This window comes from Podarcis cretensis, assembly GCF_951804945.1.
Source record: "Podarcis cretensis genome assembly, chromosome: 8".
NCBI lineage: Eukaryota > Metazoa > Chordata > Lepidosauria > Squamata > Lacertidae > Podarcis > Podarcis cretensis.
This window is the reverse complement of record NC_137177.1, coordinates 1,656,241-1,683,291: the sequence shown is the minus strand read 5'-3', so window position 1 is coordinate 1,683,291 and position 27,051 is coordinate 1,656,241. Positions and strand designations below refer to the sequence as shown.

At 47.7% G+C, this 27,051-nt stretch overlaps 2 protein-coding genes and 1 long non-coding RNA gene across 4 annotated transcripts; all 3 read left to right on the top strand.

The window, feature by feature from the left end:
- The first annotated feature begins 489 nt into the window (after positions 1-489).
- LOC307221343 (calcineurin B homologous protein 2-like) lies at positions 490-11,589 on the top strand. Its single transcript, XM_079985800.1, has 7 exons — positions 490-673; positions 3,083-3,155; positions 5,082-5,162; positions 7,865-7,974; positions 8,287-8,348; positions 9,784-9,906; positions 10,750-11,589. Exons 1-7 carry the CDS (start codon positions 607-609, stop codon positions 10,801-10,803), a joined length of 570 nt encoding a protein of 189 aa, XP_079841926.1. The 5' UTR covers positions 490-606; the 3' UTR covers positions 10,804-11,589.
- Positions 11,590-12,833: 1,244 nt separating this feature from the next.
- On the top strand, positions 12,834-13,025 carry LOC307221419. Its single transcript, XR_013841391.1, has 2 exons — positions 12,834-12,919; positions 12,961-13,025. It is a non-coding gene; the product is annotated as an uncharacterized lncRNA (long non-coding RNA).
- A 2,404-nt stretch (positions 13,026-15,429) lies between these two features.
- LOC307221331 (ras-related protein ORAB-1-like) lies at positions 15,430-26,698 on the top strand. Of its 2 annotated transcripts, none has more exons than XM_079985781.1 (7): positions 15,430-15,725; positions 17,625-17,744; positions 19,053-19,125; positions 21,474-21,569; positions 22,840-22,935; positions 25,323-25,454; positions 26,125-26,698. In XM_079985781.1, the coding sequence occupies exons 2-7, from the start codon at positions 17,722-17,724 to the stop codon at positions 26,344-26,346; spliced, it is 642 nt and encodes a 213-aa protein (XP_079841907.1). In that variant the 5' UTR covers positions 15,430-15,725; positions 17,625-17,721; the 3' UTR covers positions 26,347-26,698. The 2 variants fall into 2 exon arrangements, with proteins under 2 accessions (XP_079841907.1, XP_079841906.1); XM_079985780.1 differs by having other exon boundaries at positions 15,431-15,725; positions 17,622-17,744.
- The last annotated feature ends 353 nt before the right edge of the window (positions 26,699-27,051 follow it).

Below are 27,051 nucleotides of genomic sequence, written 5' to 3'. Positions count from 1 at the left end.
TGGTGATCTCCTTGATAAAGAGTTTTGTGAAACCCTAAAGTCTGCATTTGCCTACAAGACTGGTGGTCTTTGCTTCTTCCAGTACACTGATATTAGTACGCCTGTCTTCCCAAGTGATGTGTAAGATTTTTCAGAGACCCCGTTGATGGAATCTTTTGAGGAGTTGGAGATGGCATTTATAAGTGGTCCATATTTCACAGGCATACAGTAAGGTTGGTGGTACAGTAGCTCTGTAAACAAGCATTTTGGTTTTCCTGCAATTGTCCCCGTCCTCAAACACTCCGCACTTCAACTGGGAGAAAGCCGCACTCACAGAGCTCAGGCGATGCTGGATTTCGGCATGCAACTTACAGCAGCCACTTAGCATTGCCTGCCTCTCTCTTCTCCCTGCCTTTCCACCTTAAAACAACTCTTCCCGGCCCTTCCCAAGTCCCTCCTCCCCTTGCAGTGGATTAGCTGTCTGGCTTTGATAACAGCTGCTGGGAGTGTGTGACTCTCTGCTGAAGTTGGTAGGTGTCCCGATATTAATATAGATGCACACACACAGAGAGAGGCACGCCCTGTAAACAGCTTTGGCTGCCCTGGAGGAGTCAGAAGTGCTTCAAGATGGGAGGCCAAACTTCTCAGCTCTTCACCGTCCCTGAGCAGCAGGAGATCATGAAAGAAACTGGCTGTACGGGAAAACTTTATAAGAGAGAACGGTTTGCTTTCCTTCTTTCCATGAATAGAGGGGGGAAATGGGGAAGGAGGGAGTTAGCAACAGAGCTCGGAATTGTTTTAAACCCCATTCCCCAAAATGAGAAGCCCACCTGCCTTGCAGTGCATTTGCTCTCGTCTTGCCAACCCCACAGACCAGCCTTAGATCTCTGGAGCTGTCCCAGGATGAGACTTAGCTTTGCTGGGAAGAGAGAAAATCCTGGCTGCTCCAGACCTTACACAAGGGGTGGGAATCATGGCCAGTGGGTTTGGGTAATCTCATAGGAGGGAAAGATCCAGCACTTGTGGAGAAGAGCCTGGTGACCAGAGAGGATCAGAATCGGGACTTCATAGCTGAAGCACTGCTCAGTTTGGGAGCTGGGAGGAAAGGGGTGTTGGGACTCCAGAGATCCACATCAAAGCACAGGGCAGGGAGCAATTTAAGAAGAGATGAAAGGGGGGCAGCAGCTGTGGCTCTATGCAGCTGCCATGATGCCAACGCACCCCTCTCACCTTGAGCCAGAGAGGGAACAGGCACTGGGAGAAGAGGCTAATCCGGATTTTTGGGTTCCAGCGTTCTGGGCCTGTCCTGTTCCAGCCTCACCCCAGCGGGGCCACCCGCCTCCTGTCCCCAGCTCAGGGCACAGAGCAGAGGTGAGGCGACTAACGGAGATCAGAGACCCACAAAGTCTGTTCCCAGCCAAGGAAATAGGAGTAAACGACAGCGCATCAGCTAGTATTGTGTGAGTGCAGAACTTCTGGATAATTTGCAGCTGTGGAAGAAATGTTGTTGTTTTTTCTTGTTCTGATGAGTCAGCCAAAAGCAGAGACTTGGGACACGGGAATCTTTCATCTGGGACGCGGGGTGAGGTTAGTTTGGGAGAGATCATCATGCTCCTGGGGTGGAATGTGATCCTCCCTCCTGCCCCTTTAAAGAGTTATTTTACCAAAACAAAAAAAATTCCTTCCAGTAGCACCTTAAAGACCAACTAAGTTAGTTCTTGGTATGAGCTTTCGTGTGCATGCACACTTCTTCAGATACACTGAAACAGAAGTTTCCAGACCCTTCTATATAGTGAGAAGGTGGGGAGGGGTATTACTCAGAAGGGTGGTGGGATTGGGTGATTGGCAGATAGCTGTGATGAGCCTGTTGACGACTCTTAACGACTGCAATAGGTCTTACAGGAAAAAGCAAGGGGTGAGAAGGTGAAAAATGGCTTTGTCATGTATAATGAGATAAGAATCCAAGGTCTTTGTTCAGACCAGGTCTCTCCATGGTTTTAAGTTTGGTGATAAGTTGCAATTCAGCAGCTTCTCTTTCCAGTCTATTTCTGAAATTCCTTTGTAGTAAAACAGCTACTTTATTTTACCAAGTTCTGGGTGAAAAATGAGCTGTTGCTTTTGAGCTTGGCACTGTGCCCCACCCAAAGCCTTGCATCTTATCTGGCAGCTGGCTTCCTATTGTTTGCGAAATCTCCAGAGGAGGAAAGGGAGGGGAGGGGGCTGACTTTGAGATTTCCATCCTGTTCCCCACTTCAACAAGTGGGGGGAGGGTATTAAATTCCCTCAGCAGGGGGCAGAAGGTTTGGATGTGTGTGCTTTATTACGCTGGGCTTGTCACTTTTCCCTGGAGAGAAGATGCAGCACATTTCAAAGCAACAAGTGCTGTGCCAGGAATAATAGTCACAGTGGCACCCTCCATTTCCCATCTGCCCCAGTTAGCATGGATAATGGGAGGTTGTGGGGGGGGGGGGAAGACACCAGACTGACAACCTTTGCTCTATACCTTTTCCCATTTCATCTGGTATTTGGAATTTTAGTTGCTGCTAAAATTCATTTATAGGGTGCCGCTGCAGTCTAAACCACTTAGCCCCTTGGGCTTGCCGATCAGAAGGTTGGCGGTTCAAATCCCGAGACGGGGTGAGCTCCCGTTGCTCGGTCCCTGCTCCTGCCAACCTAGCAGTTCGAAAGCACACCAGTTCAAGTAGATGAATAGGTACTGCTCCAGCGGGAAGGTAAACAGCGTTTCTGTGCACTGCTCTGGTTTTGCCAAAAGCAGCTTAGTCCAGCAAACCAGACGAAACTGATCACCAGCGCTCCCTCAGGCCTGCGACCTTCTTTTCCCCAGCAACCACGTTGCACGGTCCCCACGTGGACCAGGAGACTGCCCTGAATCTGGACAGTCTGTTCCCATTTCCTTGCAGTGCAGGCGTGCTCAAGCCTGCTCTCCAAGCTTCAAACAGTTCGCCTTTAGTTTCAGGGGAATGTTAATTGCATCTGGCATCTTCCTTTTTAAAAAAATACATTCGTTTCAAGGTCATTATACCTGCTGCTCATGGCACTTTCTTGGCTAATCATTAAACCTCTCCTTTCCTCTTGCACCCAGTCTCGGAAGCTAATGTTGTGCGCCTTTACCAGCGCTTCCAGGCTTTGGACAAGGATGAAAAAGGCTTCCTCAGGTAAGGAAGAGGGAAGGGGAGGGGAGGGGAGGGGAGGGGAGGGAAAGAAAGGAAAGGAAAGGAAAAGAAAGAAAGAAAGAGGATGGCAATCTGAGAACAAGGAAGGAACTCAGAGGCCTCCGTCTGAAGACATTGCCCCACAACCACCACCCCACTGACCTTTACACAGTAGAGATTCAGACGGCTGAGTTGAGATTTGTGCTTTTCCTAACCTGCCATGTTCTATTCTACTTGTGGACATGATATAGCCATGGGAACAGGGAGGACACAATTCACATGAGAAGTTTTTTGTTCTTAAATTAAAAATAAGGAAATATGAACTCTTCTTCAAGCGCTAATTCTCCATTTTCTTCTTCCAAGACTGGTAAAAGGTTTTAAAGTTTGATTCAAGAGCAGTCAATAAATACAGAACTAAATACGCCAGAGCAAATTGGTAAAAAAATAATGACACATTAAAGGTGAGCGGAGTGGCAATAGGTTCACCTGTCCAATGTGACAGAGCACAAGTCAGAAACATACTGCTCTAGAATTCTGTGATTCCAAGAGTCAGCAGAGTAGAATTAAGAACAATTCACACCTGCAGAGAACAGCAGTTCTGCTCTGTTCTGGGGGTCTTATTAAGTTAGTTTTTCTGCAGGCAGAAGACCCGCAAGAGGGGAAAATGCAGAAAACACAGCGGAGACAGGGATTTTCATAACAATGTCACGCTGATGCCCCATAAAAAGTTAGTAAACGCAGCAAAGATATGCCATAGTAAATGCCTACAGAAGCCCCTTAGCCACTGCTTTTGACCACCAAATTCCTGCTCATTTGTCAACACCTGATGTATTTCAGTTTTACAGTGCTTCATCCAGCTGACATAGGATGTTAGGGTGCCCTGGCAGAAACAACTACGTTATCAGCACAGCTTTCTGCACCACAACATCTGGGTGACAGATTTAGGGATGCAGGAGTTGAGCATGGCCCCTGAGCTCCCAGTACGTTTAGTAGGCTGGTCTCTGCTACGAACAGCAGTGCAGAAACTTTTATGGCTGTCCACTTCTCAAGTACTTAGGAGGACTGTAGCAGGAAGAGAGGCAATGTGGATTCAAAATATTCGCTGCCCGGACACTGAGGTCCAGATCCAAGGGCTTTCTGGCAGTTCCCTTGCTGCGAGAAGCCAAGTCACAGGGAACCAGGCAGAGGGCCTTCTCAGTAGTGGCACCTGCCCTGTGGAACACCCTCCCACCAGATGTCAAAGAGAACAACTACTACCAGACTTTTAGAAGACACCTGAAGGCAGCCCTGTTTAGGGAAACTTTTAATGTTTAATAGACTATTGTATTTTAATATTCTGTTGGAAGCCGCCAAGAGTGGCTGGGGAAACCCAGCCAGATAGGCAGGGTATAAATAATAAATTATTATCATTATCATCATCATCATCATCATCATCATCACTGCAGGCCAGTCAAAGGAGGCGGGTGTGGGGTTAACAATTACACAGACGGCGCCTGAGCCGAATGGAACGAGTCGCCATGTCTCGTACAATTTTGCTTGTTCAACCTACCAAACAATTACACAGACTTTGCACCAGGAAGACAAAGAAACCTTGGGGGTTTTTCTGACTATGACCAGAATTCCTTTTATGTGTTTCCCCCCTGCTCGTTTTGGTCATCAGCCACTTCAGATATTCACTGTGAACAGAAAAGCTGGATAAGATAAGATAAGATAAGATAAGATAAGATAAGATAAGATAAGATAAAATAAAATAAAATAAAATAAAATAAAATAAAATAAAATAAAATAAAATAAAATAAAATAAATGGAAACCTAACATAAGCCCCCTTTGAGTTGTGGGGGTTGGGCTAGATACCCCTTGGGGATCCCTTCCAATTCTGTTGCTAAAACTTATATGTTTTGTTATAGCTATGTTTTCTCCCTCCGCAGCAAAGATGACTTCGAAGGGATCGGAGAACTAGCAGTGAACCCCATTGGCGACCGGATCATTGATGCCTTCTTCCCAGATGGGTGTGTATGGGTGTGGGTGTGGGTGTGGGTGTGGGTGTGTGGGTGTGTGTGGGTGTGTGTTGTGTGTAGGGAAGTCTCTGGCCCTGCCTAGTGCCATAAAAAACAGAAACTGCCCTTGCTTGCCCCTTGCCCTCACTTCAGCACCCTGTCCTCTTCTAACAATACAGTGGTGCCCTGCAAGACGAACGCCTCGCAAGACGGAAAACCCGCTAGACGAAAGGGTTTTCCGTTTTGGAGGCGCTTCGCAAAACGAATTTCCCTATGGGCTTGCTTCGCAAGACGAAATGTCTTGCGAGTTCCTGCGGGTTTTTTCCCCCTTTTCCTAAGCCGCTAAGCCGCTTATCAACTGATCCGCCGATAAGCCGCTTATCAGCTGATCCGCTAAAAGCCGCTGTCAGAGCTGCCTCCAGGTCCCAGCTCACAGAGGACCAACGCTAGGCTGTAGTTATGTACAAAAGTCTTTATTGAGATTCAGTCTCCATTTTAAAGCCGCAGCGTGCAGCTCTACGTCCCGACCTTAGACCGGCGAAGTCCTGTCTGAGTCTCCTCCCCCTCCACACCAGTTTAAGACTCTCGCTTTGCTCCACCTCTTCCTAAATTCCTTTCTCCTCTGGGCCCTCCTGCCCGCTAGGGTCTCATCCTTCCTGGACTCCTCTGACGCTGATCCTGACGATTCTTGCCCTTCCTTCCGGCGGGCTTTAGGACCTGGTTCCCTATCCGGGCTACCTTCTGTGCCGCTCGCCTGTACCTTTGAACTTGGCGCGCGCACCCAGCCTGCAACTTTCCTCTTAACCGTTAACTCGCTCTCCGATGGAGGCGTGGCCACCCCTGACTCATCTTCTCTCGCTGGTGGTGCATATGTGGGCTCTGACACCTGGGACTCCTCCCCCCCACTACGCTCTGGTGGGGAAGCTGGTCCTGATTTCCAACTGCTGCTCTGGGAGTCCCCGCTGGCCCCTTGCTTCTGGGGTGTCCCCCTTGGGTCGCCCCTTGCCCTGCCCATCGGCGCCCCCTTCTGTGAATCTTCCGATTCGCTGGAGAGGCTCATGGAATCTATCGGGCTGCTGTCATATTCTCCTACGCTGCCCTCGGATTGCTCCCCCTCGCTTTCCATCTCCTCTCCTCCCTGCGCTCCCGCTGAGTCCCTGACAGCCGCTAAACCGCTAATAGCGCTAATCAGCTAAGCTGTCAATGGGCTTGCTTCGCAAGATGAAAAAACTGCTATACGAAGAGCCTCACGGAACGGATTAATTTCGTCTTGCGAGGCACCACTGTACAGGGAATCAGACCTTAGTGCACAAGAATGATTCTAGAGTCCATTCTATGATTCAGGGTACTGCAACAGCCAAGTGTCCCTGGAGGGCTCTTCCGCTCCCTGCTGCTTCTTGATTCTAGTCTATTATGTTCTTCCACAGATGCATTTGCTCTTGGCGAACATCCACAAGGAACATCTCCCAGCCCCAATTCCCAAGTCTCATGAAAGGGCTCGTCCTGTGTCTGCCTGAGAGCCACACAGAGTTCCTGCATTGTCGCTGAGACCCAGCCAGGCAGGAGTGGCCTCTTGCAGGCAGTTCCCCAAAGTCCACGCAAAGAGAAATCACAGGACTGAGAGGTGTGAGGCAGACACTGGCCTTGTCCAATGTAATCAAGGCCTGCCTCTTTTGCAGCCCTGATGCAAATGCATAATTAAGAAACACCCTCAGGCTGATCAGGCTTCCTCAAGCAGTGGCATGCTAAAGAGAGGAAAGGAAGTACCGTATTTTTCGCTCCATAAGACGCACCTAGTTTTTAGAGGAGGGAAACAAGGGGAAAAAATATTCTGAATGAAACAGTGGATGTATGATTTTTGTGGTTCATGCTGTGGCCACAGACATGTCATCTGATGGTGAATTTAGGGTGAGCCAATGCAAAAATCCTGAGGATCCATGTGGGTCCGTGCTTTGTAACCACATTTTTGCGCCACTGCAGCCCCACGAAACAGTGGTTGTGTGATTTTTTTGGTGCAGGCTGTAGCCCTGGACATGCTATGTGATCTGATGGTGAATTTGGAGTGACCCAATGCAAAAATCCTGAGGATCCATGGGCTTTTACCTCCCCCCTCCCAGGCAGCCTCTGCTAGAGTCCCTTATCTCTCTTCCGATCCCACCGATCAGCTGCTTCCTTTCAACACTCCCTTCCCTCTTGTTTGCCTTAGTGTCTTTACCTTAACTGGAGCAGTTTTTTGCTCCTCCTTTTCTCCTAATTTCTCTCCTCATTGCTTTAGTCTTCCTGTCTCCTCTCCTTGCAACTTCGCTGTCTTTACCTCCCCCCCCCCCCGCCGGCAGCCTCCTTTATTGCTAGCGTCCCTTATCTCCCTCCTGATCACTTGCTTATCAGCGGCTTTGTTTCAACACCCACTTCCCTCTTTCAAAAAAAAAAGCATAATCTGCTTTTTGCCCCTGGCCAATTCGGCTCCAGGGACCACGCATTCGCTCCATAAGACGCACAGACATTTCCCCTTACTTTTTAGGAAGAAAAAGGTGCGTCTTATGGAGCGAAAAATACAATAGCTCAGGAGCACAACATCTGCTTTGCATGCAGAAAGTCTCAGATTCAAACTCTAAGCATCTCCAGTGAAGGCAATGCAGAGCTAGATGGGCCAGCAGATTCCCGTGTTCCTTCCTAGTAGGTAAGATTCCACAAAGGGTCTTGTTTCTCCCTAGGAGAGAGACTACGGACTTCCGGACATTCACTCGTGTGCTGGCCCACTTCCGGCCAGTGGAAGGACCCGGAGGCTCGCAGAATGCTAACAGCCGGCTTAGCAAGCTGAAGTGTGAGTGGATATAATGGGTGTCCCAAGGAAAACAACTACAGGAGGGTGCCAAGAAGTACCCCTTGTAGCTGTAAGGGCGAAACGCTTGGTTGATTTCATTTAAATGAAAACCGAAACACAGAGTTCTGCAGTCACTGCCAAGTTCCCCGGTTATGCTGTGCAATAACAAAAGCACAGCATGCACCTGCAACCTGGGCGCTTAATGTCCACCCTTAAGCTGAACAGATCTGTGGGCCGGCAGCACAACACGGTGTCTCGCCCTAAACCTTCCCCATTGCTAACCTCCCCCCTGTTGTTCTGGTTCCTGTTTAGTTGCTTTTCAGCTCTACGACCAAGACAAGGATGGGAAGATCTCCCGAGCAGAAATATTGCAGGTAACTCTTGCAAACAACTGGGGAAAGCTGCAAGGGTGGGGAAGGGATGTGCGTATGAAGAATTAAAACCAGGGAGGGGCAGTGCTTAAAGATGTTACCCAAAGGCAAATATATCCTGCCCCCTAAACCTCAATGGAGGAGGAGAGCTGGCGTCACCCTGACAAAAGGAATCTGCTCTCTACATGCTTAGAAGCACTTTTTTAAATTCACATGTACCAGGCTAGAAACGTCTTGGGCTCAAAGCTAACTGTTGGAAGACTCAGGATGGATAAAAGAAAGAACTTATTCATGCAGCACATAGTTAAACTGTGGAACTCGCCGCCACTGGAGACAGTGACGGCCACCTACCTGGATGGCTTTAAAAGAGGACAGGACAAATTCACAGAGTGCAAGGCTGTCCTTGGCTACTACCGATGATGGCTATCCACTGCCTCCATGGTCAGAGGCTGTAATGCTTCTGAATACCAGTTGCTAGAGGGACGCAGGTGGCACTGTGGGTTAAACCACAGAGCCTCTTGGGCTTGCCAATCAGAAGATCGGCGGTTTGAATCCCCGCAACGGGGTGAGCTCCCGTTGCTTGGTCCCTGCTCCTGCCCACCTAGCAGTTCGAAAGCACGTCAAAGTGCAATTAGATAAATAGGTACCGCTCCGGCGGGAAGGTAAACGGCGTTTCTGTGTGCTGCTCTGGTTCGCCAGAAGCGGCTTAGTCCTGCTGGCCACATGACTCGGAAAAACTGTCTGCATAGCGGACAAACGCCAGCTCCCTCGGCCTACAGAGTGAGATGAGCGCTGCAACCCCAGAGTCGTCCATGACTGGACCTAACGGTCAGGGGTCCCTTTACCTTTACTTCTAAGTTGCTAGGAATCACAGGTGGGGAGAGCTGCTGTTGTACTTGAATCCTGCTTTCGGGTTTCCCACTGGGCATCTGGTTGGCCACTCAGAGAACAGGATGCTGAACTATACAAGCCATTGGCCTGATCCATAGAATCATAGAATCATAGAATCATAGAGTTGGAAGAGACCACATGGGCCATCGAGTCCAGCCCCCTGCCAAGCAGGAAACACCATCAGAGCACTCTTGACATATGGTTGTCAAGCCTCTGCTTAAAGACCTCCAAAGAAGGAGACTCCACCACACTCCTTGGCAGCAAATTCCACTGTCAAACAGCTCTTACTGTCAGGAAGTTCTTCCTAATGTTTAGGTGGATCCAACAGGCTCTTCTTACATTGCAAAGGTCACAAGTGATTATTGTTCCAGGAACCCCAGGAAATTTATCCAAGGACATCGGTGCAGAAGCACGCCCATGTTTGTGCTCCAGCCGTCAGCAGAGCAAAGCTTTAGTCCCTCATCTTGATGAAGGCAGAAGAATAGGGGAAAACAGCGCCCTTAAAAACCCCTCATCTCTCTGGCTACTCCTCTTCCCCAACCCCCAGGTGCTGAGAATGATGATTGGGATCGAGGTGACGGATGAGCAACTCGAGAGCATCACAGACCGAACCATCCAAGAGTCTGATAAGGATGGAGACAACGCCATCTCCTTTGAGGAGTTCGCAAAGGTCTGGGATAGGGGAGGTTCTTCCACACTGGCCATTCCCAGGTAGTGCCCTCCAGATGTTTCGGCCTCCAATTCCCATCAGCCCCCAGATGGGAGCAGGAGAACAAAACATCTGGAGTGGGACCAGCTTGGGGAAGGCTGGTCTATGCGCTGAAGAGATACGGACCCTGAGGAACATAAGTTTAATTTCCAGTAATTTTTTTTAAAAAGCCAAAGATATCAGACAAGTGGATCTGTGTCTTCAAGGCAGCCATAGCCCAGGTGTGGAGAACCTCAGGCCTGGGGGTTGAATGTATCCCTCCACACCCTTCTATCTGTCCCTCAGGACTCTACCCAAAATACTCCATCCTCTCTCCCCAGGCCACACACACACACACACACACAAAAAAAAAAACCACGTCCTCTGAACTCTGCTTGCCTGGATGGCAGAGATGGTTGTGGGAATGTGTGCATGTTAGCAGCTGTCCCACAAAGGTAATATTTACATTTATTGTCCCACCCAACACATCATGTGATCCCCAGAAGATTTCCCAGAAGGGGGCCATGACCCTTGGGCTGAAGGCAGGGAAGGCGGGGTATAAATAAAATTTATTATTATTTATTGTTACTATTATTATTAAGGAGGTCCCGCACCCCTACACTAGCCCCTCGCGGGCACTCGGCTCCTTAACCCCTGAGTGGTGCTTGGTCCTGGTTTCCCCACTCTGTTTGCTATTTATTAAGAGATTTATAAACTGCTCTTGAAAAAAGCCATGAAAAGCAGTTCTAGCTCTGAGAAAGGCTAAAAAGCCCCAGTAAAGCTTTTTTTTTTGGTAACGCCAATCTTCTCCACTTTGTTTTGCAGTCTGTGGAAAAGCTGAACATTGAACAGAAGATGAGCCTCCGGATCCTGAAGTGATCCATCAGGGACCAGAGAAACCCCTGACAACTTGGGAAATGAACAAGTCTGGCTCCTGGCAGCAAAGGCTGCAATTGCAAAAACATGTGGGATACTGTCGGATCTCAGCTCTGCTCCTGATGGGCCGCAAAGAAACCAAATTAGAGATCTCCATCTAACAAAGATCCCTCACTGACAACAAGATGGGATCAGGAGCTGTTGACCAACGGAGGCCTGCCATTCTGTCTGCCGTGTCTAAGCAGACCTCCATGACAATATTTCAACTAGAAGCGGCACTACCGTTTCCCCATTTTCTGAGAAGCTGTGCAATCCCTACGCCATGCACTAAAATACACATCAAACCAGATTTTCTTTTTCTTAACAGGAGGGTGCAGAAAGCAACTCTGGCACCCTCCCCTCCCCATTCGTTGCAAGCGAGCCCAAAGTCGTAACCTTGTAAAGAAACCGTGGAGCATCATGCAAAGATTTCAGAATGCAGTTGGGGCCTAAAATGATTACTTCCTTTGGAAAAGCCCCCAACAGCCTGGGGTGGGGGGCGTGGGAAAGAGGAGTTCATACCTTTGAGACCTCCCCTCCTTTTACGAAAAGCTTCGCAAAGGCAGTAGAATTTAATGCTGCCAGACAGCAAACAAACGAGTCAGAATTCATTTCCGGGAGATTTGATTTCAAGGTTTCATCAAAAAGGTAATACAAACTGGAACTGTGGCACTGGTATCTGAAAACCAGTTATCATTCTTCGATCGCATTTTCAGTCATTAAAAGATAAGCAGATTGCATCCACACAAAGCTGGAAGTGGTTTTAAATTATCTGCCCTATTTTATTTCCATACTCGCATTCTGCAGCTACGTAGTAAGTATGTAGGAAGCTGCCTTGTACAAGGTCAAGTTTCTTCTCTTCTCTTCTTGGGGGACGGGGGGGGGGGGGGGATATGTCTCATGCATAAAAGGTTCTTTCCCATCACTCTGTACCCGATGCTTTGGGTTGAAGCAACTCCCCTAGGAGGAAAGGTTTCAGGGCTTTTAGAGCCAAAGGAAGAGGTGATGTAACAGAGGTGTATAAAATTATGAACAGCATGGCAAACAAGGACAGAAAGAAGTTTTTCCTCCCTCTCATGTACAGTGGTACCTCGGGTTACATATGCTTCAGGTTACAGACTCCGCTAACCCAGAAATAGTACCTCGGGTTAAGAACTTTACTTCAGGATGAGAACAGAAATCGTGCAGCGGTAGTGCAGCAGCAGCAGGAGGCAGCCCCATTAGCTAAAGTTGTGCTTCAGGTTAAGAACAGTTTCAGGTTAAGAACAGACCTCCAGAACGAATTAAGTTCTTAACCCGAGGTACCACTGTAATCCTAAAAGCTCGTGGGCATCCATTGCAGCTGAATGTTGGAAGATACGGGACAGAAAAAAGAAAGGATTTCTTTACACAGCAGACAGTTAACCTGCAGCAGGAGGAAGGGGTAGCCAACAATCTACATGGCTTTAAGAAAGGATTTGACAATTTCATGGAGAATAAGACTATCAATGGCTGCTAGCTGTGATGGCTATTCTCTGCCTCCACATACAGATAGGTAACTGTGTTGGTCTGCCATAGTCACCAGACCCTGAAACAGAAGTCACCAGACTCACTATATAGAAGGGTCTGGTGACTTCTGTTTCAGTGTATCTGAAGAAGTGTGCATGCACACGAAAGCTCATACCAAGAACTAACTTAGTTGGTCTTTAAGGTGCTACTGGAAGGAATTTTTTTATTTTGTTTTGACTCTGCCTCCACAGTTATGCCTCTGAATATCAGTTTCTGGAAAGGGAAGAGTGTTCTTGTACTTGCATCCTGCTTGCAGTTTTCCCGCAGCCAACTGGATGGCTATTATTAGAACTGGGTGTTGGACTAAATGGGACACTGGCCTGATCCAGCAAGCTCTTCTTGCGTGTTTAAGAAAAGGGATGTCCTGCCAGCTTGGGACCTTCTGCATGCAGAACAAGGGCGGCTCTGCCACTGAGCTAGGCGTCTCCCTCTCTCCTTTATGTTTCCCTGAATGGGAAACCTGGACTTTGAAAGTCATCTAATCTTCCTTGCTGTATTATACTGTATTGTTTTAATTAGTGTTTTTATAGTTGTTCTGATTTTGAGTGGAGTGCCCTACCTGGGTGGATGGAGCAGCCAAGTAATTTCGTTGTCCCCGAGAGGGGGCAATGACAATAAAGATATTATTATTATTATTATTATTATTATTATTATTATTATTATTTCCTACATCTTTGATGCTCTTGGTCTGTTGCTGTTTGTTGTTTAGTCATTTAGTCATGTCCGCCTCTTTGTGACCCCCTGGACCAGAGCACGCCAGGCACTCCTGTCTTCCACTGCCTCCCGCAGTTTGGTCAAACTCATGCTGGTAGCTTCGAGAACACCGTCCCACCATCTTGTCCTCTGTTGTCCCCTTCTCCTTGTGCCCTCCATCTTTCCCAACAGGGTCTTTTCCAGGGGGTCTTCTCTTCTCATGAGGTGGCCAAAGTCTTGGAGCCTCAGCTTCAGGATCTGTCCTTCCAGTGAGCACTCAGGGCTGATTTCCTTCAGAATGGAGAGGTTTGATCTTCTTGCAGTCCATGGGACTCTCAAGAGTCTCCTCCAGCACCAGAATTCAAAAGCATCCATTCTTCGGCGATCAGCCTTCTTTATGATCCAGCTCTCACTTCCATACATCACTCCTGGGAAAACCATAGCTTGAACTATACGAACCTTTGTTGGGAAGGTGATGTCTCTGTTTTCTAAGATGCTGTCTAGGTTTGTCACTGCTTTTCTCCCAAGAAGCAAGCGTCTCGGTCTGCTCGCTGCAGTTATACACTTTCTCCTTTCCAGATCAGCATTCCGATCTTAGCATCAGGCCCAGCTCAGGCATTGTAAAAAACAGAACAAGACAATTGAGAAATATGCACATATGCAGCTTATAGCCCCTTCTTCATATGCTTTGTTCAGCTACAGAAAAATAGGTGGTGTGGTTTTTTTTTTTTTTTGGGGGGGGGGGGGACTTGCAGTTGAGAATCTTGTGCAGTGAGAAGGTATCCTGATAGAGAGAAAAAGGGGTCCCATCAACCAAATGATACTAGGGAGCAGCATGTTAAAGATAACACAAACCTCTTTTATCTGGTACTAACTGTTGCCAGAGCAAATACTTTTATATGCAAAGAACTCCACATGTCAGCTGCTGGTCAGCAGGAGACGTGGGATGATCAGCAACTACACAAAGTATTCATGGTATGCTCTGGTACAAATCATGCAAAAATTTGCTGGGGCATACATTTCCCCAGTGGCGTAGCGTGGGGGGTGCAGGGGGGCCGGCCGCACCGGGCACAACATCGGGGGGGGCGCGCTTGCCGCCTCCGGAGTCACCGAAGAGCCTCGGGCGCAGGCTGTAGCAGAGCCCCATGTCTCGCGGAACCGACGAGCTGTGCGCGCGTCCGGGCTGAAGGCGTCCGGCAGGCAGTGGCTCTCAGTACTCGCCGCGGAGGGCACGCCAGGCAGCCCCTCCTCACAGCCCCGCTGCCGCCGCTGCTGGGCCATGTTGCATTTTCCTCGCCTCTCTGCCCTCCTCCTCCTCCAGGCAAGCGGCGTCGTTTGGGCGGCAGCACCAGCGGCAACTCGCCTCAGATCACCTGACATGGACCCGCCGCCACCGCCGTGGCTACCTTACCGTAAATGCCCCAGGCCAGGCAGCAGCAAGAAGAAGCTGGCAGCGGCGGCAGGTTAGGGGTTAGGGGCGCAAATTACTTGCCTTGCCCCGGGTGCTGACAACCCACGCTACGCCGCTGCATTTCCCCAAGAGAGTTCCTCGTGTCAGGCAAGAACTCAGATCTTTGTCTCATTAAGGGGCCAAAACATCTCCCCTCCCTGAACTGTTGCAGCCTTTCTGGAAAGCTGGGCACAGAATTATAAATTTTTGATGACACCATTAGCAGAGGTCCATCTTTTGTTCTCCGTTAGCAAATCTGCAGCCAAACCCAACTCGGGAGACAAAACTTGAGAAAGCCTGCATCGTCCAAGCAATGCCTCTTAGCCCAATTGTCCTGCAGGCAAGAACAGCACCTCTCGCCCCAAAAGCACACTAATGTGTGCAGCACACATACGCCCAGCCTTTACATCACTGTAATGTTTGAGAAATACCTCAATACAAGATTGTACCTCTGTACTCCATGCAAATGAATGTGGGTAGTCTTATCACTCCCTGTTTCTGTAAGGAGTCATTAAATGCAGATCACAACCACTCATAAACATGCCCTGAAGCTCCACCCTGCGAGTGACCATGACAGAATGTTAAGCCCTATAAAGCCATATTCATGACACCCCAGTATTTGCCCCGTATTTCCCATTTAAGCCCACAGGCGCCCAGCCCACCCAGCCCTGCCCCGCTACCCCCACCATTTCTCCTGCAGGGACCCCTCCTCCCTCTTTGCAGATCCAGCCCTCCCCCTGCAAGATTAAAGATATCGGCAGGCCAGTCCTCGCTGCATCATCAGATGATGTCATCTCCAACAGCTGGCCAATAGGGGAGCCCCCAGCTGGGAGCATCTTTGCTGCAAGACAGGAGAGCTGGGGAGGGAGCAAAAGCAGCTGCTGGGGGAAACTGGGGGGGGCAGGGAGGGTCGGGTGGGGAGCTCCTTTGTTTCTCTTCCCTTTGAGGCGGCAATCCCACTGCTCTGTAAATCCAACCTGGATTCTCCTCCTCGGGCGGCTGGCTTTGACATTGCAGGCTGGCTTTGACATATCCACCTGCGGCAGGAGCTCATTCATCGCTCTCCAGCAGCGGATAGTTCAGAAAAGGACTGGTCTCCCTCCGATTCTTTAAAAGGGGACTCTTTGCCTCTGCAGAGCAACTGGACTGCACCTGCTTCAGCTAGGAAAACACAGAAGCCAAGGCCACAGGGAAGGTACATTTCCTCTCATCAACCTTCGTATCAGCATCATATTACCTTTATTCCAGGGCAGGGAGATAAATGAGGGTGGGGGAGGGTAGAGAACAAGAGGGACGGAAACCCCTCTTTCTCATGCAGGGTGGGTTTCCAGGAAGGAGCATGCAGAAGAAACTGGGAGACATTTTACTGCATAGCTACCAGCTTGCGAGGTATAAGCCAGCCAAAGGCTTCCAGTGGGCAGATTAAGGGAATGGGGTGTGTTTCTGTGGATGTGAATGGATATGCCAGCAACATTGCTGGCCTTCTTTCAAGAGATGTCATTTTTTAATTAGATTTGGGACTCATTTTATTGTGGGGGGCAGGGAGGCAGTGTCAGAAATAAACCTTTTTGCAGATCCATATCCAGCGGTGCCCAGTATGAATTGCAAACATCCGCTGAAACACTCCCCCAAGTTAACCAGGGGTGGGGGTGAGTCTTCCCAGTTTTTGACAAATCTGAACATCTCTGTCAGATTTATGTCCCCCCCCAAACTGAAATATCTCCGCCCAGACCCAAAATCTGCTGCATATGTTTCTATCCTACCTCCCCCCCCCCCCAAGGTTTTGCCCTTAAAAGATTGTGGATGTCAGCAAACTGTCAACTTGCCAGGATTTCTTTTCTTAGCTAAGGCAGAAGAATTAAGGCATCACCACCAATCCTACATTGTATTTCAGTAAACACTGGCTGTTTGCAGGGATGTAAAACAAGAACTCAGGCTAAACACGGAAGAGCAGTCGGTGTCTTAACAGTGAAAACGACACAGCCCAGTAACAACTTTGTGCATATCTGAATCAAACTGGTCTGGTAGTTTTCGCTCTTCCTAGGGAGGGTTCCCTGGGAACTGTAGTTCTGTGACAGAGAGTGGGACGGCTAGGGAACTCTACCTGTTATTGCAGTGGACTACCATTCCCATAATCCTTTGAGGGAAGCCATGACAGTTCACACTGTTATAAAACTATTATGGTTTGTTGTTGTACAGAGAGGCCCTTGGAGAGTAGCCATGTATTGTGGGGAGGACGTTTCGTAGGCATGAGCCAGCGTCACCCGTCCCATGCACAATGGGAATTGAAACAAGACCTAATTTGAGCCAGGGCTGAACCTGGAAGAAGCGAAGAAGCTTCTGTGCAGACTGCCTTTCCCTCGCCTGCACATCTGGAAGGCCCTGCACATCTGGAAGGAATTAAGAGGATGGGCTCATGATGCTAGCTGAGGAGTGGAACTGAGAAAACCAAAGGCAGGTGGAAGCAGAGGCAGGTAAAATCACAGGACAGGGCACATTAACCAGGGGTCAGCAAACTTTTTCAAGGGCCGGTCCACTGTCCCTCAGACCTTGTGGGGGGCTGGACTATGGGGGGGGGGAATGAACGAATTCCTATGCCCCACAAATAACCCAGAGATGCATTTTCAATAAAAGCACACATTCTACTCATGTAAAAACACACTGATGGCGGGCTGTCCGCGGGCCGGATTGAGAAGTCGATTGGGCCGCATCCGGCCCCTGGGCCTTACTTTACCTACCCATGACATTAGCCAAGGGTAGAAGCAGGCATAATGTGGCACAGCCAACACGCACCAAATGCCAGAACGTCAAATATATTGATGGTTTGACACCAAGCCAAAAAACAGCAAAACAATGTACTCTGAATGGGAAAAACTACCTGGTACCTGTGACAAACATAATCAGAACAGAGAACTGAATTAGAAAAAACACTAAAAAGGAAAAGCACTTGACAATTTCGTCTGAGGAACCTTGCACACACAAATCCCAACTTCCTCCTCCAAACTCTTTGAATGCATTAAAAACAAGCAAAAATGGAGAAGTGCAGTTTCAAAAATTCTCTACCCAATGAATCTTTTTGTTTATCACATAGCAGACACAAGTTGGGAAACTGCAACCTTCCACACCTGCTTTCTGAGTACTCAAAACAGAGGGTCACACCTGGTTTTCTGCATGCCTGCCTGCCTGCCGACATGTCAACTATCAGTCCTGAATAGTGAGTATCTAGTGACTAAGGGAGAAGCCTTGTTGGTAAGAGGCTGTCTTCACAGCGAACAAGGGAGGTGGTGCTGGGTGAAAGGGCATTCTGAAGTCATTCCAAATTGAGCACTGGGTTTTGGGTGCTCAGCCAGGGAGGGAACGAAACCACCAATCAGAGGCATCACAGACACTGTGGATTAATTACTTCCTATTCATAATTCATAGAATCATAGAGTTGGAAGAGACCACAAGGGCCATCGAGTCCAACCCCCTGCCAAGCAGGAAACACCATCAGAGCACTCCTGACATATGGTTGTCAAGCCTCTGCTTAAAGACCTCCAAAGAAGGAGACTCCACCACACTTCTGGGCAGCAAATTCCACTGTCAAACAGCTCTTACTGTCAGGAAGTTCTTCCTAATGTTTAGGTGGAATCTTCTTTCTTGTAGTTTGGAACCATTGCTCCGTGTCCGCTTCTCTGGAGCAGCAGAAAACAACCTTTCTCCCTCCTCTATGTGACATCCTTTTATATATTTGAACATGGCTATCATATCACCCCTTAACCTCCTCTTCTCCAGGCTAAACATGCCCAGCTCTCTTAGCCGTTCCTCATAAGGCATCGTTTCCAGGCCTTGGACCATTTTGGTTGCCCTCCTCTGGACACGTTCCAGTTTGTCAGTGTCCTTCTTGAACTGTGGTGCCCAGAACTGGACACAGTACTCCAGGTGAGGTCTGACCAGAGCAGAATACAGTGGCACTATTACTTCCCTTGATCTAGATGCTATACTCCTATTGATGCAGCCCAGAATTGCATTGGCTTTTTTAGCTGCCGCGTCACACTGTTGGCTCATGTCAAGTTTGTGGTCAACCAAGACTCCTAGATCCTTTTCACATGTACTGCTCTCAAGCCAGGTGTCACCCATCTTGTATTTGTGCCTCTCATTTTTTTTGCCCAAGTGCAATACTTTACATTTCTCCCTATTAAAATTCATCTTGTTTGTTTTGGCCCAGTTCTCTAATCTGTCAAGGTTGTTTTGAAGTGTGATCCTGTCCTCTGGGGTGTTAGCCACCCCTCCCAGTTTGATGTCATCTGCAAATTTGATCAGGATGCCCTTGAGTCCATCATCCAAGTCGTTGATAAAGATGTTGAATAAGACCGGGCCCAAGACAGAACCCTGTGGCACCCCACTAGTCACTCTTCTAATTAAAGCTTGCTCCTCTTCTCTTAAGAAGAAAGGGGGGAACCCATGTACGTGGCTCCCTTCTACCCAAACCAGTTTACAGTTGCTCACCAAAATGTCTTTCTCTTTTCTACCTTGTCAACAGTGACTACTTGTTTAAGCTTCTGCTGATTGGCGATTCTGGAGTTGGGAAGTCATGCCTTCTGCTCCGTTTTGCGGTAAGGCTCTTTGGAAGGGGTGTTCTGGCACCTTGGCTAGCTTCTGCTGAAGTCTCAGAATAATTATTATTATTATTATTATTATTATTATTATTATTAATACCCCACCCTACCCGGCCAAAACCAGGCTCAGAGCGGCTAACATCAAATGTATAACACATTAACATAAAATAATTATTATTCTTATTATTTTATAAAAGGGACAAGGCAAGCAGGGCTCTCAGCCACATTTTCAACGTCAGGGCTTGCCCCAAGATATAAAGAGGAAGATGCCTCTGAGCATGCACAAAGCATCTTAGAAATAAAGCTCCTATATTTGGCCAGTCAGACTATTGGGTCCTGTACTGTCTACTCGGGGCCTCAGCCAAGGGTCTTTCATATCACCTGCTCCCAGGTGCTAGGCCTTATCCTAGCCTGAGTCCAGTGTCCAACCATCAGACATCCACCTAGTCAATGCAAACCACAGAAGTCACAAGCTGTGCCACAGAAGAAACTTACAAACAGCTCCAGACCCAGAGAAAGGAACAAAAAAATGAAACAGCAAGCTAATTTTGATTGGGGGGGGGGGAATCTGCAACCCAGGCTGCCGCCTGTTCTTCGACAGCGTGCTTGGCTTAAAAGAAATAGGTTCCAGGTGAGCCTTTTCTAAGGGTGTTTTCCCCACGTCAGAAAAAGTTTTCCTGGGTCACTTCCAGGAAGAAGCCTTATACTGTGTTCACAGGTCATAAAGATCTCATTTTTCCTTGTACATTAGCTCCCATGCACCCCCATTTTAGATAGCCAGTGCTATTTTTGTCCACATTAATGAGTGGAGCTTAACAAGAATGGAGGTGAGCTGTGATTTGTTTTTTTAAAGAAATCTCTTCCCACCCTGAAATTCCAGACATGGATGGAGGGAAGTATTGGGCTGTGGGGGAGGGAGGTGAAGGGATTAATTGAAATTGTTTATAAAGGAAAAAAAGGGGGGACACAAAATACTGTGCACATTGAACACTGGTAGAGCAATCATTTCATAATCCAACACCCAATACAGATTTATCTGCAGTCTCTTTGAGACATCAGCCATCTGCATGCATTGAGACAGAAAAACGATAAAGACTTACTTTTTCCAAGATAAAAAATAATTTAAAAAATAAATTCCAGACTTTAAATTCCCCAGATTTTTCATTTTAGCATTAGGATCACCATGAAGGCAGCCAAGGAAACTGAACTGGCAGTCAAGAGATATGGTGGCTCAAGTGCTGGACTAAGACCTGGAAAGTTAGGGTTCAAATCCCCACTCTGCCATAAAACTCACTGGGTGACCTTGGGCCAGTCACTGCCTCTGAGCCTAACCTACCTCACAGGGCTGTTGCAGGAATTAAATGAGGGGGGAGGGACGTTTGCCACCTTAGGCTCCATGGAGGAAAAGGTGGGATACAAATGCAGTCGATAATAGTGGGGTGGGTGTCAAGGTAAGAAGCTGCCTTGCAGAGAGACAGACCACTGGCCCATCGACCTTCACCCTCCCCAAGATTTGAGGCAGAGGTCTTTCTCAACTCTACCTGAAAAGAAGATGCTCTACCTCTTCAGTATCTTACGATTTCTTAACTTACAAATGATACCATACGATACGACGTCTTTATTGTCATTGTCCCATACAGAACAATGAAATTGAAAAATCTGCATAAGACATTCAAAAACCCCTAAAAACTCTGAAACCCCATTTTAAAATACAATATACTCCTATAGAGACTCCTTATACTGCGTTTAGAACCAAAACTGCATTTGGATAGAAACTGTTTCTCAGACGGCTAGTCCTAGTCTTTATAACCCAGAAGGCAGAAGCTGAAAGAGATCATTTCTGGGGTTCGCACTATCCTGAGCTATTCTCTGCAGGTTTCTTATGGCACCTGGAAGCGTAGATTTGATCCAAGGTGGGAAGAGTGCACCCAATTATTCTCTCTGCAGTCCTTACAACCCTGGATAGCATTGTTTTTCCCCTGACTGTGCAGCTCCCAAACCACACACACAGACCATAAGTTACAGTACAATGGTGAAATGCCATCAACAAGTCCTTTGAGAGATTATTTTTCCGGAGGATTCTCAGAAAATATAAGCTCTGCTGTGCTCTCTTCACCAGGTCTTTGCTGTTTTCTCCCCAGGTTAGGTCATCTCTCAACTCCATTCCCAGAAATCGAAACACTGAGACCTGTTCCACACACTTCCCCTCAATAATAAGTGGCTGAATATTCAATTTACATTTCCTAAAGTCCACAATAATCTCTATTGCTCCCACTCAGACACCAGCACATTATCTCAGCAGAATGCCACTACTCACATGGACACTTTCTTTTCTTCGTCTCTAGGATGACACCTACACAGACAGTTACATCAGTACCATCGGCGTGGACTTCAAAATCCGGACAATAGAGTTGGAGGGGAGGACCATTAAGCTGCAGATTGTAAGTATATCCTCAGGGCTGTGGAAACAGGAGGCTGGAAACTGAGCCTCCTGGATTCTCTCCCTCTGGTTGCAATGGCTAAGAGCTCCTGTACCTTAAACAGCTGCACAGAATCTAGACTCACAGCAGGTGCAGCTTTTTCTTATTGTTCCACTCAGTCACATGTAATTAAGGACCCCTTAAAAACACCTTGAATGTTCGGTGAAATGATAATCTTCCAGTGGAAGTTTTGACATTCTTTAAGAGCAGCCTTAGGAGCTGCTTCAAATTCTAGATTCGCTGACAAGTCCAAGGGATGAATCCAAGGAGAACAGTGTGCTGAAATATACAGTATGTGTATTTATGTAAATGTTGTGGCAACGGAATATAAATGCATTAAAACAGACCTATCATAACTTCCCCATGTATCTGGTTACAGGTAGGTAGTCATGTTGGTCTGCCGGAGTCGAAACAAAATAAAAAATAAAAAAATTCATTCCAGTAGCACCTTACGAGACCAACTAAGTTTGTTACTGGAAGAAGTGTGCACGCACATGAAAGCTCATACCAATAACAAACTTAGCTGGTCTCTAAGGTGCTACTGGAGGGACGCGGGTGGCGCTGTGGGTAAAAGCCTCAGCGCCTAGGGCTTGCCGATCGAAAGGTCGGCGGTTCGAATCCCTGCGGCGGGGTGCGCTCCCGCTGCTCGGTCCCAGCGCCTGCCAACCTAGCAGTTCGAAAGCACCCCCGGGTGCAAGTAGATAAATAGGGACCACTTACTGCTGGGAAGGTAAACGGCGTTTCCGTGTGCTGCGCTGGCTCACCAGATGCAGCTTTGTCACGCTGGCCACGTGACCCGGAAGTGTCTCCGGACAGCGCTGGCCCCCGGCCTCTTGAGTGAGATGGGCGCACAACCCCAGAGTCTGTCAAGACTGGCCCGTACGGGCAGGGGTACTTTTACCTTTACCTTTAAGGTGCTACTGGAAGGAAATTTTTTATTTTTTATTTTGTTTCCCCTAGTAAATAATTACACACACACACACACATATATATATGTGTATGTATGTATGTGCGTGCAATTCACCTTGTATACAATGCAGTGGGAAACGAAGCCACTGTCTTGATTCAGACCTATATGAACAGAATCAAAATTTCTGTTAAGCTCCATTTTGGTTTCACTCATTTTCTCATACTCTTATTACATTCTCTTGTTGAAAACTGAGTCACATTTCTAACACTGCCCACTAGAAGGCAGCGCTGACCAGAACAAACACATTTCTTTGCCCCACAGTGGGATACTGCAGGGCAGGAGCGCTTCCGAACAATCACGTCCAGCTATTATCGAGGTGCACATGGCATCATCATTGTATATGATGTGACAGACCAGGTAAGTTGGACAGAGAACAGCTTTTCATTCAAGAAAAGCAGAGGGGTGACACTAGACCTTAGGTAGGACGTTCCTCAGAGGGCAACTGTAATCATCACAGCACAGAATCATAGAATTGCAGAGTTAGAAGGGACCCAAGAGTCATCCAGCTCAACCCGTTGCAATGCAGGGTATCTTATCCCTTAAAGGGGTTGTCAGTATGCCTTGCAACCGATGTCAGCAACTGGGCTCAATAACTGGTTCTGCCCCGACTGGGCTAGGTGACTGGAGCACTTTCAGAGACCATCCAATCCTGGAAAACAGGTCCCAGTGCACTGGACTCACAACTGTGCACTGTGAGCACCAGGCACATGAAGAGTATAAATAACGCGGAAGCTAGCTGTGAAGCATAACTCCTTTTATTTCTAATAGCTACTACAAACTAACGAACTACTGGCTTGCATGAGTGTTACAGCTCACACTCAGCCCTCTAGTCACTACATAGATAAGACTCTCTACACAGACAAGAGTCAGGCAGGCAGTCAGGAGCGGAAGAGTAGAAGAGCAGTTTCCGCCCCCTCCTTTCTCAAAACATCAGATCAGGAGATTCTGGCAATGGGAGGGGGTGAAAATATCAGCAGGGATATCCCTGCAAGGGATAAGATACATGGCAGCAAGAAAAGCAGTTGCTCCAGCCAGCTACCTTGGGCTACCAGTAACAGAGGCCAAAGGGCAGACTCCCACAAAAATTCAGTACCACAAGATGCAGCAATGTCCACTCCACTATCTTGTTGTTGTTGTTTAGTCGTTTAGTCGTGTCCGACTCTTCGTGACCCCATGGACCAGAGAACGCCAGGCACTCCTGTCCTCCACTGCCCCCCGCAGCTTGGTCAGACTCATGCTGGTAACCTCGAAAACACTATCCAACCATCTCGTCCTCTGTCGCCCCCTTCTCCTTGTGCCCTCCATCTTTCCCAACATCAGGGTCTTCTCCAGGGAGTCTTCTCTTCTCATGAGGTGGCCAAAGTACTGGAGCCTCAGCTTCACAATCTGTCCTTCCAGTGAGCACTCAGGGCTGATTTCCTTCAGAATGGAGAGGTTTGATCTTCTTGCAGTCCATGGGTCTCTCAAGAGTCTCCTCCAGCACCATAATTCAAAAGAATCAATTCTTCGGCAATCTGCCTTCTTTATGGTCCAGCTCTCACTTCCATACATCACTACTGGGAAAACCATAGCTTTAACTATACGGACCTTTGTTGGCAAGGTGATGTCTCTACTTCTCAAGATGCTGTCTAGGCCTGTCATTGCCCTTCTCCCAAGAAGCAGGCGTCTTTTAATTTCGTGGCTGCTGTCACCATCTGCAGTGATCATGGAGCCCAAGAAAGTAAAATCTCTCACTGCCTCCATTTCTTCCCCTTCTATTTGCCAGGAGGTGATGGGACCAGTAGCCACTATCTTAGATAGGTTTAAAAGCAGACATGAAAGATTCCCCTTTAAAAGACAGAAGGAGAGCTTTATGAAACATTCCATAAACCTCCATGTTATGGCTCCTCTGTTCAGAGGCGAAATGACGCTAAGCATCATTTGCTTGAAATCAACAGCGGAGGACAGTTATTGCCCAGTTTGTGGGATTCCAAAGGTGTTATGTACTGAGTTGAATAGGATCCAAACTGCAACAGTCTGATTGGTCCTAGAACAATGCAGCAGTATGATTTGTCGGCAGGAACCACCCAATCGTGCTCCAGATAGAAGTGGATCCACAACCTGATTGGCCTACAGAAGAATTCCAGAATTAGCCAATCACGTGCAGCCCATTGTGTAAATAATGTATATAAAGTAGATACTTTGAGGGGACATTCATTCATTCCTCCTCACCACTATGAGCTGAATAAAGAGCATGAAATCCACTCTCAACTCTGAGTATATTTCAAAAGGGCATCTGATTGGCCACTGTAAGGGATCAGGATGCTGGACTGATGAATTTTGGTCCAAACCAGCAGGGCTCTTCTTATTGCCACCAGAAAGTTCTCTTGCCAAGCCCAATGTAATGAATGAGGGTAGCATTGCAAATGCATCCATATAATTTAATAGCACACATTTTTAACTAACCTTCCTGCTCCATCTATCTCAGCGTTACTGATGGGCAGGGTAAGAGAGGCAGAGAATTAACTTTTGGAAAGCATCCCTATTTAATCCCCTGGAAGGGATTCTTGCTCACCATAGGTGACTAGGCAAGCAGTTATTTAGAAGCTTGGTTGGTAAGAAGAAGCCAGGGACAGACAAATGAACAATATGGTTAGGGAAGAAGAGGGGTTTCAGCAAACATGAGGCCAGAGTAGCTCACTGCTGCTGCTACCCACATACTTAAACGAACGACTTCTCTGAACTTTGTTTGTGCCCCTTTCCAGGATTCCTTCAACAACATGCATCTCTGGCTAGAGGAAATCAACCGCTATGCCAGTGAGAACGTCAACAAATTGATTGTGGGAAACAAGAGCGACCTCACCAGCAAGAAAGCAGTGGATTACACTACAGCCAAGGTGCATAAATAGGGGAAAGGGAAGGGCATGCATCAAACCAGCTTTTACCCTTAAATTGCTGAGAAAGCAATTTCACCTTCAGTGAAACTAGCTGCATTTGCACTCTTTCATTTTCATTCATTCTCTTTGTCGTCTCTCCGACTCCTGAAGGAGCTTTGAGACTGTAAATTTCGTGATACAAGAACCTAAGCTATAAACATATTGCTTATGTTATTTCATAAACTGCAATGGCGCTAGATCAAAAAGCCAGCTTCTACCTTATGAAAAGCTGGGCAGCAGAGAGTCACCTACTGATAGTCTCCTCTTGTTCTCTTTCGGATCATCCCATACTGCTACTATTTCTACTAATAATTTTATTATTTGTACCCGCCCCATTTTTATTGGGCTGCTAATAGCTGTCAGGGCCGCAACATTTGTTTAACAAGTTTATTTAGATATTTTAAAAATGTACGAACAAAGCTTTCTGTAAAAACAGATTCCAGGGCGCTACAGAGAGAAATCTAAAATTACAGAAATAACATTTATTTGCTATGGAAAACAACAAAGCGTTTCTTGTGACATGTTAAGAGATTCTTAGTTGTTTTTGCTGCAAAAGGCTTAGCACGGCTACCTGTCTGCAGATCATCACTGAGTCTTCATTGTTGTTTTGTCTCGACCTCCCTGCACGCAGGAATATGCAGACTCCCTTGGGGTGCCCTTCCTAGAGACCAGTGCGAAAAACGCCACCAATGTCGAACAGGCTTTCCTCACCATGGCGGCAGAGATCAAGAACCGGGTGAGCAGCGGCCCAACCCAGAACGACAGCCATAAGTCCAACCTCCACATCCAGAGCGGCCCCCTGAGGCAAGAAGGGCCTGGCCAGGGAGAAGATGGCGGAGGAGGCTGTTGCTAAGAGAGCAGCCGCCCAACGAGCGAAGGAGTGGGAGGTTCAAGGAATGCACAAGGGGGAGGGAGCAGCGGTGAGCCTTGGGCCTGCAGAATGGCCAACGATGACGACAGGACCCCCTTTTTCTTCACAGCATCCCAACGTATCTTTATGGACTTGGAATGCACAACAGAACTTCTCCTGGCAAAACTGCCTTGGCCAATCTGTGTTTGCTTCATCCCGTTTCCCTGACTTTGGAGCTGTCCTATCTTTTCCTGTTTAGCAACCACCTCCTGACCTGCTGTACCAGCACACACACACACACAGCCCAGTTTCTTTCTCTTAGCAAATCTCCTCCCAGCCCAATGGAACATGGGACCTGCCATAGAATCATAGAATCGTAGAGTTGGAAGAGACCACAAGTGCCATCGAGTCCAACCCCCTACGAATTGTCTTGCTGCATAGAAAGAGGGAATCGAGGGTAGCAAGGAGGCGGAGAGACCCTTATACCAGATTCATTCGCCTAGAATTACCATCATTACCTGGTTCCGCTTCCACGCACACCAAAATGGGTTTCGGAGCATGCAATCAAGATCCCTTGGCACGGTCTAACAGCCACCACCTCCCCCTCAAGCCTTTCCTATTTTTTAAAAAAATCAGTACTGTATTGCTGAAGGCTGTTCAACTGACAGAAAGGGTAGATTTCCACTCTTCTCTCGGCCACCCCTTCCC

What these genes read in the sequence shown, in the direction of transcription:
- LOC307221343 (XM_079985800.1), top strand. Translation starts at nt 607, where the DNA reads ATGGGAGGCCAAACTTCTCAGCTCTTCACCGTCCCTGAGCAGCAGGAG. An exon ending in GATGAAAAAGGCTTCCTCAG is followed by an intron (nt 3,156 to 5,081) that starts GTAAGGAAGAGG and finishes CTCCCTCCGCAG; the next exon opens with CAAAGATGACTTCGAAGGGA. An exon ending in CCTTTGAGGAGTTCGCAAAG is followed by an intron (nt 9,907 to 10,749) that starts GTCTGGGATAGG and finishes TTTGTTTTGCAG; the next exon opens with TCTGTGGAAAAGCTGAACAT.
- LOC307221331 (XM_079985781.1), top strand. Translation starts at nt 17,722, where the DNA reads ATGTCAACTATCAGTCCTGAATA. An exon ending in TATATGATGTGACAGACCAG is followed by an intron (nt 22,936 to 25,322) that starts GTAAGTTGGACA and finishes GCCCCTTTCCAG; the next exon opens with GATTCCTTCAACAACATGCA. An exon ending in TGGATTACACTACAGCCAAG is followed by an intron (nt 25,455 to 26,124) that starts GTGCATAAATAG and finishes CCCTGCACGCAG; the next exon opens with GAATATGCAGACTCCCTTGG.